Genomic DNA, 14,211 nt, shown 5'->3' with positions numbered 1-14,211 from the left:
GGAGGCTATGGTCCAACAGCTTCACGATCACAGCGCCGGTCCCAGCTTCAGCTCCAGTCGCCATTTCCGCTTCAAACTCGGAATCAACGCTGCGAACAGTGAGTCCGCCCGGACCGGAAAAGGTAGGCCCTCCGGAAGCCACCCACTTCCGTTCAGCTCCTCCTCTGTCATGTCCTACGTTCTCGGGTGAGTTCGATGAGTGTTATGGTTTCTTGCTTCAGTGCCGCCTGGCGTTCGAGCGCTTCCCAAGTGCTTTTATGGCAGACTCTTCTAAGATTTCTTTTATTGTTGGACTTATGAGGGGAAAGGCTCTTAGGTGGGCAGAGGCGAAGAGCCGAAACGCAGATTTCGTGTCTGGTCCGTATACTGACTTTCTGGAGGAGTTTAAACAGACTTTCTGCATTTCTGAGACCACTACTGACATAAGGAAGAAGCTCTTGCACTTAACTCAGGGGAGGAGAACGGTGGCAGAGATGTCTTTGGAATTCAGGACTTTGGCAGCCATGACGTCGTGGAATGACGACGCCTTAAAGGCAGCTTTAATTGAGGCCCTGAGAGACAGAGTGAAGAATCAGCTGGCTCTGTGTCCCGAGCCATCCACCCTGGATGGATTAATCTCACTGTCCATCTCCATCGATAAGAGATATCGTGAGCTACAGAGGACGGCCGCAGTACATTTTCCGCCGTCTCCTACTCATTGCCATCCTACTCCTAGACCTCCTCTTGCGGAGTCATCAGAGGAGCCTATGCAGTTGGGAAGAGCCCATCTAACCTCGGAGGAATGACAACAACGCATCAGCAAAGGTCTGATGTCTATACTGTGAACTTCCAGGACATTTTGTTTCGACATGCCTGACGGTGCCAAAAGGTCGAGCCCACCAGTAGGACCGGGAGTCCTGGTGGGTAGTAACACAGGTAATAAATCCTCCCTGCTTCTCATCGAGTGTGCTGTGACTTGGGCAAATCAACGCCACCAGACTACTGCCTTAGTAGACTTGGGGTGCGAGCAGACTCTGGTGGATCCCCAACTGGTTCGTGAATGGGGTATCTCTACTGAACTTCTTCCTGAGCCATTGTTAGTTACCTCACTGGACGGAAGAGATCTGTCCACCATCACCTGCAGGACATTGCCACTCCAGCTCCAGGTTTCAGGTAACCACACAGAGGCACGCTCACTATTTGTTTTCCCATCCCCGCAGACCCCTGTGGTGCTAGAACATTCGTGGCTCAAGAAACACAACCCGCTTCTGGACAGGCGAGCCAGCAGAGTCGAAACCTGGAGTCCGGAGTGTCATCTCACATGCCTAAACTCGGCTCCTACCGTGTCTAAGGACTCCAGCTTGGCGCCTACTGAGCCCCCCGATCTCTCCCAAGTACCTCCAGCTTATTACGACCTTCAACAGGTGTTCAGCCGGGACCGCGCTGCCACTCATCCTCCTCATCGCCCTTTTGATTGTGGTATTGATCTGTTACCGGGTGCTCCGTTGCCATCCAGTCGTCTGTACAGCCTCTCAAAACCTGAATTTGACTGCATGCAAACTTACATAACTGAGGCTTTGTCGAACGGGACCATCAGACCATCTACTTCACCCCTGGGGGTGGGGTTCTTCTTCGTCGCCAAGAAAGATGGATCTCTCCGCCCTTGCATTGACTATGGGGGTCTTAATCAGATAACCGTCAAGGACAAGTACCCCCTACCCCTACTGTCGTCCACTTTCGAGCCAGTCCAAGACGCCACCATCTTCACACGGTTGGATCTCCGTAACGCCTATCACTTGGTTAGGATTTGCCAAGGGGATGAGTGGAAGACGGCTTTCAAGACACCTTTGGGGCACTTCGAATACCTTGTGATGCCTTTTCGTCTCACCAATGCTCCAGCGGTGTTCCAGAGACTGGTGAACTCTGTTCTGGGTGATTATTTGAATGACTTTGTGACTGTCTATCTGGATGACATCTAGATTTTTTCCAGGTCCATCACCCAGCACCAGAGACATGATCGAGCTGTTTTACAACGGCTTTTGGAGAACAGACTGTTTGTTAAAGCAGAAAAATGTGAATTTCATGTACCTGTCGTGAAATTTCTAGGTTTTGTGTTGGAGAGCGGGCGACTGAAGGCAGACCCAGACAAAGTTCAAGCTGTGACAGAGTGGCCCACTCCTACCACTAGAAAACAGCTGCAGCGATTTCTAGGTTTTGCCAACTTTTATAGGCAATTCATTCGAAACTATAGTCACACTGCTGCTCCACTAACGTCTCTCACCTCCACTTCTAAACCTTTTTCTTGGTCTCCAGAGGCCGAGGTAGCCTTCCGGGCACTCAAGAAGAGGTTCTCTGAGGCCCCGGTACTCTGCAGGCCTGACACCACGCAGCAGTTCACCTTGGAGGTGGATGCCTCAGACAATGGGGTGGGAGCGGTCCTCTCACAGGTATCCCCTGCAGATCACATGCTCCATCCCTGTGCCTTTTTCTCCCAGCGCTTAACACCTACCGAGAGCAGGTATGATGTGGGTGACCGGGAATTACTGGCCATTAAACTGGCTCTTGAGGAGTGGAGGCACTGGTTGGAGGGGACTGAACATCCGTTTGTGATTTGGACAGATCACAAGAATCTGACTTACCTCAAGGAGGCTAAGAGACTTAACCCTCGGCAATACCGTTGGTCCTTGTTTTTCTCTCGTTTTAATTTTGTATTGTCTTATCGCCCAGGATCTAAGAACACTAAGCCCGACACTCTCTCCTGCCAGTATGCCTAAGAGGAAGACTCCACGTCTGGAACCATTCTGCCTCCTTCCTGCATTGTGGCAGGGGTCACCTGGGCAATCAGGGACCAGGTTCTGGAGGCTCTCAAGGTTGACCCCGGCCCAGGTAACGGACCATCCAATAAACTGTTTGTTCCTCAGAGTCTGCGAGGAAGAGTCATCCACTGGGCTCACTCTGGGAAGTTCTCCATACACCCCGGGGTGGGACGAACCTTGGCACTAATCAAGCGCTCTTTCTGGTGGCCCGCCATCTATAAGGACGTTAAGGAATATGTGTCAGCGTGCCATGTTTGCGCCCAACAGAAAGGTACCAACTGACCACCAGCTGGATTATTGTGTTCTCTGCCTGGTCAGTCTCTCCCGTGGTCACATATAGCAATAGACTTTGTTTGTGGACCACCTTCCTCCCATGGTTTTACTTCTGTAATGACTATTGTAGGCAGGCAAGGCCTGTCACCTGGTTCCTTTAAAGACCCTAACTTCCTCTGTCGTAACCGCCCAGCTCCTGCACGTGTTTCGGCTCCATGGAATACCTACTGAGATCTTCTCGGATTGCGACCCCCAGTTCGTGTCCAAGGCTTGGAAGGAGTTCGCCAATGTCCTGGGGTCCCCGGGGAGGTGGGGGGGGGGGGGGGGGGGGGGGTCATGTTCCTGAGCTATGGTGAGCACTCTTTCCACAACAACCATCTCTGAGGAAATTTTCCAAAGGTGAGGAGCGGAGGGAGCTGCAGGTGTGCCGAATCTTCAATCTGGAGGTCGGGTATAAACGGGGGATGGAGACACCACACTACGCCGTATGATTGCACCTGTTAGGTAGCCCCAGCCTCTCGACTTTGTTTGTTCGTTTGCTTGTTAGATTTAGATATTGGATTTTTTAGCTCTGAACCCTGGACTGTTTTTTCTGGATTACGCTGTTGGATTTTCCTCTGAAGCCTGTTTGTTCTGTTCAGGATATTCAACTCTACACACTACTCTCGCCGCTTGAACCCCGGAGTTCCTGAACCACGCCCCACCCTCCTCTTCCACGCCTGCTTGTTTAATCTCCGCTGCCTCATCCACCTCAGCCCGCTGTGTCACCACCTACGCTCACCTAGGCTGACACCCTTTCCGCATATCTGGGACTATTAAATGGACTTAAGCCGAACGGCACACCCTCACTGGACCTTCCAGTGCTCCTTTAGTTCCTGTTCTAAAATAAAAGGATTTTTCTTTACTCACCATTGTAGTCGTGTTGATTCTGCATGTCTTGGGTTAAACATCTCCCTCGAGTCATGACAGTCGAAGCTTATTTTTAGAAAGCACAAGACTATTTTTCCAGGATAAATAGGACTCCTCCTGGTGTGTGCCATGTTCTCTCCAGTTTCCTAGAGTTTTGATTTAAAGTACAGGAATCAATACCAGATTCCTCAGTTCTCTAGCTGCCTCCTGGTTCGGCCAACCGGTGAGCAAGCATTTGGAACCACCCTCTCTTTTGAACCCAAGGACAAAGCCTCTCTGCAAAGTTCGCGAGTGATTTCAGACACTACAACACCTCAGACGTGGAACGTCTAACTTGCAGACCCTGGTCTTATCTCATGGTCGGAGATATCTAAATTCAAGGAGAACTGGATCTTTGATAATCCTGTAGCCAAGAAGTCTGGTGAACTCACCACTCATGCTATTTATCAACTTTATTGCTGATAAATTTAGACGAATCAGAATTTGACAAGTTTAAAGGCGTTACCAATAGAGCTGAAACAACGAATCGATTTAATCGATCATAATCGATTATTAAAATAGTTAACTTTTTTAGTCATCGATTAGTTGTTTAATAATCACATTTTACCGCATAAAGTCTATTTTTACCATAATCTGACATCGGTTACAATCTGTTAAATTTGCCGCCAGTGTGTGGCGGTAATGAGCCACTGATCTACCAGTGGAGCCGTAGAAGAAGAAACGAGCAAATAAGTGCCCTCGGTTTTCATGACGTATCACGTTACTGACGCTCATCTTGCTGTGAGAGATGGCGGAACAAGAAGAAATACGGAAGAAAAATAGAAGCGACAAAACTGAAGAGAAACCCCGGACAAAAACCTCACGAGTATGGGAGCACTTCACTCTAGATGTCATGAAAAGACGGGTGACCTGCAAAATATGCAAAAACCATCTAGCATGGCACGGAAGCACGACGTCCCTAAGTGAACATTTGAGACGAAAACGTGGGGGCTGATGCAGCAGAGGAAGAGCCAGCCCGGTAAGTAACAGAAAATAAGCTAAAAATAGTGGTCCATCACTACACGCAGATCAAATTTGGGACTTTGTGTTTTAGCTGAGTTCGTTATAGTGAATGCTAAACATGTTTTTTTTTTTGCCGCGTCAGTCTACGGTGTTCTACTTCTGATTGACTAAATGCAATCGTGAATCTCCTCCGTGTTGTGTATCATGCGCTTGCCAAATTTAGCACGTCTGTTTATAAGAATGTTCTCGTTAAGAGAAAAACGGCACAAACCCATAACTATGTTCCTCATTCAAAAAAGGACAACTCCGCAGAGAAAAATATACAGACAAGCTGTGTCCAGGTGAATATAATGCGGCATAGTTGTATGCTTTCAATTTTTAAATATAGGAGAAATTCAGAAAAAGTCATTTTTTTACTATTAAAAAGCTGTTTTACTAACTAACACTGTAAAACACCTCACAACGCATTTTTATCAAAATAAATGATCACTGTATATTGTTAACTAATTCAAATAACATAATATTGATTTAGTGTTGTAGTGTGTGTGCTGCTTTGTTTTATATGTGTACTTATGTCAGTCAATTTGTGTTTCTTATGCAGAAAAAAACAAGCAACGATGGACAACTACGTGGGGAACAAGACACTCACCCCCCAGCAATGCATACCACTTACAAACTCTATTCTAGATTCTACATAATTTTTTATGGAATTTACCTCTTATATTTTGATGCCAAAAAATTATTCTGGACTGATATGTTGCACTGTTTAGCCCATTTTACACTGCTGACTGTGTTCATGTGCAATAAAATAGATTGCAGTCAACTGCACAATTCTCTTATGTTTTTCTTTTTCTTAACTGAAATGTATTCATCACTTGTATAGGTTAAATAGCTAAACAATAACAAACCGATTAATCGAAAAAATAATCGACAGATTAATCAATTATGAAAATAATCATTAGTTGCAGCCCTAGTTACCAAAGACCTCAGAGAATCACGCCTTCACTCAGATATTGTGAAAATGTTATAACAGTTATGTGAAGCAAAAAAGTTAAACTTTAATAATAAACTTATGATGTATGAATATACTGATAGATTAAATTACTAGAATAAACGAATACTGATCTAGTGTAGTTTAAAATCTGAAATTAATCATCACAGGAAAATTATTCATTTGAACTCATCATTGATTAAGGTACACATTATTAAAACACGTTGAATTTAAATATCTTGTTCATTCAACACATTTGATTATATCAACCTATAAAGTTGTAAAGTCATTTATGATTCAAGGAAGATTAACTTTATTCAGAGAGTAAAGCGAGACCTTTGGTTTCAGCTAAGATAAAGGGAATCAGGAGAAGGGCTTATTATGGTTTCCCTTCTTGGCAACAAGGTCATAGAGCAGTGTGTTTACTGGTTTGGAGACCAGTACAGTTAAGATGTGTCACACAATACTCCAAGCAGGTGGAACAGCCTGGACATTTCCATGAGATGACCTCTGACCTTACAGTGGAGAAATAATCAAATTGTTGGCCTTTGGTATGCTACAATAGTAATATTCATGTTGTTTATTGAGATGGAATGACTGGTCTAGGCAAAAATATGGCCTCAGTGCTCCCTGTCAGACCATCTCTGTATTTGTGTGGACACTTGATCTCTACAGTTCCTCCACCACAGCAGGTGAGGTTTGCTGCTACATCAGGTGGTGCCCCAAGATGTGGGTTGTCTGAATGAACAAGACCACAGAGTGCCACAGTGACGTTTTGCTGGAGTGTTAGCATTTTCTGGTACTTGACTCATTTTCTCTTCCCCTTTTTACTGCATTTATACCAGACAAGTCCTTGTTGTCATATTGCTTGATTTGTTTTACCTGGGTTTGTTTTAGCTGCATCAGCTCTAACTGTCCACACAGTATGTAGGGTGGTGCTGGTTATGCGCCCTAATCTGTGTTTGCCAAGCTTGAGATTGGGCCTGATTCCTAGTAATGCTTTCAAGGTTTGCACACCTTTCCTGTGTCCGTTCATTCCTCAGTCTGGAAAAAGTCAGTACACTTCTCTCTCATTTCAAATGAGGACAGGCATCTTAAGTTCTCATCATACAGAGCTCCCAGTGGCTCCAATGGGTCTTGGTTTCCTTGTTCACATTCCGAGGCGAGTCTGCGTCACTACAATCCAGACAAGTGAGCACAGCTGCCTTGGGTCCCTGTAGTTTCAGTTTCTTTATATCTTAATCCCACACTTCTAAATTGAACATGAAATAGATGTTAGTTAACATGTGTAAACAGATAGTGTAGGATACCAAAAATTACTGCTGTGTAACAATGTCGCATAAATAGCAATTTTTAAAAGTGAAAATAATTCATTAAAAAGCTTGTTTTTACAACACAGTCCCTGCCTAATGTGTTGTATGTGAAGCATGTGACAGGTAATGTCAGCATTAATACCCCGTTAATATTAGATTATAATTAAAAGGTCATAATTTTGACATTGTTGTTCCGGCACTTTCCCCTGGCTGGTTGCAGTAAACCCGTGTCTGTCCACTTTGGTCTTCTGACACAAATGTGGCTCAATCTGGCTGGCTTCACCTCTCTTCTGGGTGTGAGAAGCCACTGGTTTGTCCCTGAGGTGCAAGCCTGCTCCACATTTCCATACCTGACTCCCAGCTTGACTTTCAGCATCAGTGTGCAGCAACATGGCTACAGCATGACCCCAAGCTGAGGCAACAAAATAAGATTGCTGGTACAATCTAGGGATGCACCGATCATGTTTTTTGCTGCCGATCACCGATACCGATATCAAAGAATGCTGATCACCGATACCGATCACGTGGATTGGCCAGAAATTTTCTACAACATTATAATGAGTGCTACAAACTACATAATCTGGGAATAAAGGAAAAGTAACCTAATCTAAAATGGTCTGTATTAGGGTTGTCACGGTGTGAAAATTTAACCTCACGGTTATTGTGACCAAAATTACCACGGTTTTCGGTATTATCGTGGTATTTTTTTTAAACGTGCTACATTTTCACACAATTAAATAAACCCTGTATGTCAGGAAATATTGTCCTCAGTTTGTGTCTAAATTTTGCCTAAAATGTGTTATTTTGTAATTATGTTGTTTACTTGTTTACATTTTTCCCCTTTAGTCTTTAAAATACCAATATTTGCCCATAACTTCTTATTTTATGTCTGTTTGATGTCATCATTTTAAAAATATTAGATCAGATGATACTCAGTACTCAAGTAGCCTTCTAATCAGATACTTTTTTACCCTTACTTGAGTAATAAACCCTATATCAGGAAAATATCGTCCTCGGTTTGTGTCCTTCCAGTGAGCTTTGCAGATGTGGGAAAATGTCATCAGGCAGTAATCATTGTTAAATTCATAATTATTCTCGGAGAGAGACCAACTCTTATCTGCCCCTGGGAGCCCCGTAATGCATAGCGTCATTTCAACATGGCGGTGTCCGCGACACGGTTTATATGCAGGTAGCGGCGCTGCGGCTGCTTTATATAGCGACTCGTTGCGTTCTCCCTCAACCCAAATCCTCGGATCATGCATTTTAGCTAAAGCGCTAACGTTAGCTTGCCTTGCGTTGACTGTAGAGTTGTGGGTGATGGTCACGCAGAAGTGTCATGAGATTTGAAGCGTTGCTGCCTTTCACAGACACTTTTTCTGCACGTGCTGCAAACAGGATAGCCGTCTTCTATCAACTGTCCCTCGGCATTCTTCAAATATCTAAAAGATGCCCGTACTTCCCACTTTGTCTTCTTTGAGGGATAATAAATGTCCTCCTGAGCGCTGCCGTCTCCTCCTTTGACCATTATTTCAGCTTTAGCTTCAAGAAAGTTTTGGTTGTTAACAACAAAGTGTGCATGTGCCGCCGGCAACTTCAGCAGATGATACGGTGGCTGGTAAGGGTCACCGCGCCTACACCGCAGCCACGGTAATCCACCAAGATAATATAGTTTTTTTTTAAAAACAAGACGGTTATTATTATTGTCAGCTTTTATTTTACCGGGGTTTACCGCTACACCGGTTACCATGACAACCCTACCTGATCGGTCTGCTTTGATCTCTCGTCTCGTCTCGTCTTCCTCCGCTTATCCGGGTCCGGGTCGCGGGGGCAGCATCCCAACTAGGGAGCTCCAGGCCGTCCTCTCCCCGGCCTTGTCCACCAGCTCCTCCGGCAGGACCCCAAGGCGTTCCCGGACCAGATTGGAGATGTAACCTCTCCAACGTGTCCTGGGTCGACCCGGGGGCCTTCTGCCGGCAGGACATGCCCGAAACACCTCCCCGGGGAGGCGTCCAGGAGGCATCCTGACCAGATGCCCAAACCACCTCAACTGGCTCCTTTCGATCCGGAGGAGCAGCGGTTCTACTCCGAGTCCCTCCCGAATGTCCGAGCTCCTCACCCTATCTCTAAGGCTGAGCCCGGCCACCCTACGGAGGAAACTCATTTCGGCCGCTTGTATCCGCGATCTCGTTCTTTCGGTCATTACCCAAAGCTCATGACCATAGGTGAGGATTGGGACGTAGATCGACCGGTAAATCGAGAGCCTGGCTTTCTGGCTCAGCTCCCTCTTCCCCACGACAGATCGGCTCAGCGTCCACATCACTGCAGACGCCGAACCAATCCGCCTGTCGATCTCCCGATCCCTCCTACCCTCACTCGTGAACAAGACCCCGAGATACTTAAACTCCTCCACTTGAGGTAGGACCTCTCCCCCGACCCGGAGGTGGCAAGCCACCCTTTTCCGGTCGAGAACCATGGTCTCAGATTTGGAGGTGCTGATCCTCATCCCAGCCGCTTCACATTCGGCCGCGAACCTACCCAGCAAGAGCTGAAGGTCAGAGCTGGATGAAGCTAGGAGGACCACATCATCCGCAAAAAGCAGAGACGAGATTCTCCTGCCACCAAACTCGACACACTCCACACCACGGCTGCGTCTAGAAATTCTGTCCATAAAAGTGATGAACAGAACCGGTGACAAAGGGCAGCCCTGGTGGAGTCCAACCCTCACTGGGAACAGGTCCGACTTACTACCGGCTATGCGGACCAAACTCACGCTCCTCTGGTAAAGGGACTGAATGGCCCTTGACAGAAAGCCACCCACCCCATACTCCTGGAGCGTCCCCCACAGGGTGCCCCTGGGGACACGGTCATAAGCCTTCTCCAAATCCACAAAGCACATGTGGATTGGTTGGGCAAACTCCCATGCCCCCTCCATCACCCTTGCAAGGGTATAGAGCTGGTCCACAGTTCCACGGCCAGGACGAAAACCACATTGCTCCTCCTCTATCTGAGATTCAACTATCGATCGGACCCTCCTCTCCAGTACCTTGGAGTAGACCTTTCCAGGGAGGCTGAGGAGTGTGATCCCCCTATAGTTGGAACACACCCTCAGGTCACCCTTCTTAAAGATGGGGACCACCACCCCGGTCTGCCACTCCCTAGGAACTGCCCCCGATGACCACGCAATGTTGTAGAGACGTGTCAACCATGACAGCCCTACAACATCCATAGCCTTGAGATACCCAGGACGAACCTCATCCGCCCCCGGGGCTCCGCCGCTGTGTAGTTGTTTGACTACCTCAGCAACTTCTGCCCCCGAGATCGGACAGTCCATCCCCAGGCCTCCCAGCTCTGGTTCCTCCTCGGAATGCGCATTGGTGGGATTGAGGAGCTCCTCAAAATATTCCTTCCACCGTCCGACTATAGCCCCAGTTGACGTCAGCAGCTCCCCATCCCCACTGTAAACAGTGTGAGCGAGTTGCTGCCTTCCTCTCCTGAGGCGCCGGACAGTTTGCCAGAACCTCTTTGGAGCCGATCGATAGTCTTTCTCCATGGCCTCACCAAACTCCTCCCACGCCCGAGATTTTGCCTCGGCAACTGCCACTGCTGCACCCCGCTTGGCTATCCGGTACCTGTCTGCTGCCTCCGGAGACCCACAGACCAGCCACGCCCTGTAGGCCTCCTTCTTCAGCCTGACGGCTCCCCGAACCTCTGGTGTCCACCAGCGGGTACGGGGGTTGCCACCACGACTGGCACCGGCCACCTTACGACCACAGCTAGCAACAGCCGCCTCGACAATCGCAGAGTGGAACAAGGCCCACTCGGACTCAATGTCCCCCACTGCTCTCGGGACGCGGTCAAAGCTCTGCCGGAGGTGGGAGTTGAAGACCGTCTTGACAGGTTCTTCTGCCAGGCGTTCCCAGCAGACCCTCACTATGCGTTTGGGTCTGCCAGGTCTACGCGGCATGTTCCCTTGCCATCTGATCCAACTCACCACCAGGTGGTGATCAGTTGACAGCTCCGCCCCTCTCTTCACTCGGGTGTCCAAAACATACGGCCGCAGGTCAGATGATACGACGGGTCTGCTTTGATCTATTTTGAAAACTCGATCAAAACCGATAGGGGCGCTATCGGCCGATTACGATCAAATGCCGATCCATCGGTGCATCCCTACCCAAATACTTAAATATCACAAAAACAGGAAGGACAAAAACACCGTCAAGGTAAAGTAAGAAGTTTTATTTTTAAATAAGCAGCTGTTTGTGATTAATCATGAGTCAACTATGGACATGATTTATATCATTATTAAATAGCCTATGTGGCCTATAGGCTATGTAACTGAGATTTAATATGAAAAATTAGACTAACCTATTTTCAAATTAGGTATTTGCTCTATGTTGATATATATTTCATAAACATTTACGGGCCAAGAGGAACATCAGCTGCTGATGGTATAATTTGAAGAAAAAAGTCCGTTATGCTAACCTCCTCCCTTCATATTCAGAATTTTCTAGTTGTGTATAAAATGTGTACATTGTGCCTCTCTAGTTCTTAATAAAGGTTAAGTAGTTTTGAGTTTAGTCATGTCACATGCCAGTGATTTATAAGCCAATATAAACCTATAAATAATCTATTGCAGTATTTTTTACCATGGTTTAAAACTTTTATCTTATTATAGAGTGAATATGACAAATTATCTTTTTGTGTCTGAATGCAGGCTCAATGAACAAGTACATTCAAGGAGGAGCTCACGCCAAAAGTTCAGATCAGCCCTCCACCAGCAGTTCAAGAGCCATCACGTCTGAACCTTCTACAACAACACCCAGCCCTGACCAGGAATTACAAAGTAAAGCACACCTGCAGACCGAGCACAGCCCACAGCCAGCACTTCTGAAGGCAGAGTGAGTCCTGGGTCTGAAAAAGCATCTGAAAATAACATTGGAGAAACACGTGCCACAACCGGTGCTTGTGGTGTGTGGACCTGTTACATAGTTCTAAATAATAACAATATGGAGTTCCTGTGTTGTGTATGTGATATTATGTAAATATCAATCCTACTTTTTGGAAATAATAAGCAGTTTGTGCATACAAGAGAATTAAAGAGAATTTAAGGCGAAGTGCTTCCACATACTGTGTTATTGTGTTGTTTTTTCTGCTGGGGGGGCACCACGATGCCTTTGTGCTTAGGGCACCAAAATAGCTAGCAACGGCCCTGTTACGAAGAACCAGAAAATGATGGAATGTGGTATCAGAGACTTTAGAGCACGCTCCTATAAAAAGTGGAATTTGTTTACTATAACATGGGTTATTACAACCTTAAACCAACCCAGGTAATACTGAGCTAATGCTTTTAACTTCATGAAATGAGCTTTGTTTGATTTTTATGCTGAATTTGCATATATTGGTGAATATTAAGCACTGGAGCTTTTATTGAGTTACGGTTTTACTACTGTAGGTAAAACAGGTGTATAACACCTGTGTAAATGCACCATAATGCAGGTTATATATATATATATATATATATATATATATATATATATATATATATATATATATATATATATATGTGTGTGTGTGTTTGTATGTATATTATTTCACCCCCTTCATTTTAGGGAGGACAGGCCCCCAACGCCCCTCACGAACGAGCGTGGGCGTCCATTAGAATAATAAGGTAGAGGACGTACCTGGTGGACAGTTGAGGTCCTCGTTGTTGTTGTAGAGTTTTAACTGATCCAGGGCGCTGCGGTACTGTTCGGTGGACTCTGGCCTGCCCAGCAGGCTGATGTCATAAGCGTCCATTACCACAAACCTGAACCCGGGAAACGGACAGAACTGGTAGGCGTAGATGTCGGGCCGGGCCGGGGTTCCGGTGGGACTGCAGTCGGCGAGCGAGCTGCTGTTGAGCCGTGAACTCAGCAGCGCGCTCCGGCTGAAGTTATAAAACTCATGGTTACCCCAGACATGATGGACCTCCCCGGGACTGGAGCCGAACTCTCGCAGCACCGTGTTCAGCGCCAGCTCCGACGCGCCGCGGCTCTGATTAAGGCCGTCGATGATGTCTCCGAGCTGGAGGATAAACTCGGGCTTCGCAGCCGACTCGGACCACCGTTTCTGGGCCTTTCTCAGCAGTTCCAGGCTGCTCCTGTAGTAACGTTTCCGTGTGCGACTGTAATTGTATCCGTCATCGACATCAGCGTACTGGACGTCCGCTATCACACCGAACGTAAACAGCGGTTGTTCCGGAGGGCAGTGGTCCATTCCCAGTTCGATTCCAGAGGCTTTCTCTCCACCTCAGGATTCAGATACCGGTAGGTGTAAGTTCCGCATTTCTGACAGGCGCAACGTTCAGTCTCCTCCTCTTCCGGTCGGCTCGTGGACCCATGTTTATACAGATATTCAAGTTTACTTATAAAGCGCCAAGTCACGACAAGAGTCGTCTCAATGCAGTTCACATAGTAAACATTCTAATTCAGGTCAGGTCATTAAGCCAGTCAGAAAAAATGTTTCCTATATAAGGAACCCAGCAGGTTGCATCGAGTCACTGACGAGTGTCAGTGACTTTACAGCAATCCTCATACTAAGCAAGCATGCAGCGACAGTGGAGAGGAAAACTCCCTTTTAACAGGAAGAAACCTCCAGAGGATCCTGGCTCAGTATAAGCAGCCATCCTCCACGACTCACTGGGAATGGAGAAGACAGAGCACACACACACACACACACACACACACACACACACACACACACACACACACACACACACACACACACACACACACACACACACACACACACAGAGCACACACACACACACACACACACACACACACACACACAAGCAAAATATACTTGTTTTCAATTGCATTTATTGGGCCCACTTACATTTTCTTAGGCCCACCCACAAATGAGTTTCTGGCTATGCTAATGGTGACAT

The 14,211-nt window shown here is 46.8% G+C and overlaps 1 protein-coding gene across 1 annotated transcript in view; it reads right to left on the bottom strand.

Moving 5' to 3' along the window:
* Positions 1 to 13,678, bottom strand: part of adprm (ADP-ribose/CDP-alcohol diphosphatase, manganese-dependent) — a 50,206-nt gene extending 36,528 nt beyond the window's left edge. The window contains exon 1 of the mRNA XM_054735921.2: positions 12,965 to 13,678. Coding sequence (XP_054591896.2) covers positions 12,965 to 13,538 — 574 coding nt within the window. The 5' untranslated portion in view covers positions 13,539 to 13,678. The remainder of the gene's footprint in view (positions 1 to 12,964) is intronic.
* Between the last annotated feature and the right edge of the window lie 533 nt (positions 13,679 to 14,211).

This window comes from Nothobranchius furzeri, chromosome 16, assembly GCF_043380555.1.
Source record: "Nothobranchius furzeri strain GRZ-AD chromosome 16, NfurGRZ-RIMD1, whole genome shotgun sequence".
Classification (NCBI taxonomy): domain Eukaryota; kingdom Metazoa; phylum Chordata; class Actinopteri; order Cyprinodontiformes; family Nothobranchiidae; genus Nothobranchius; species Nothobranchius furzeri.
Note: the sequence above shows the minus strand (reverse complement) of the source record. Positions and strands in the feature narration are given on the sequence as shown.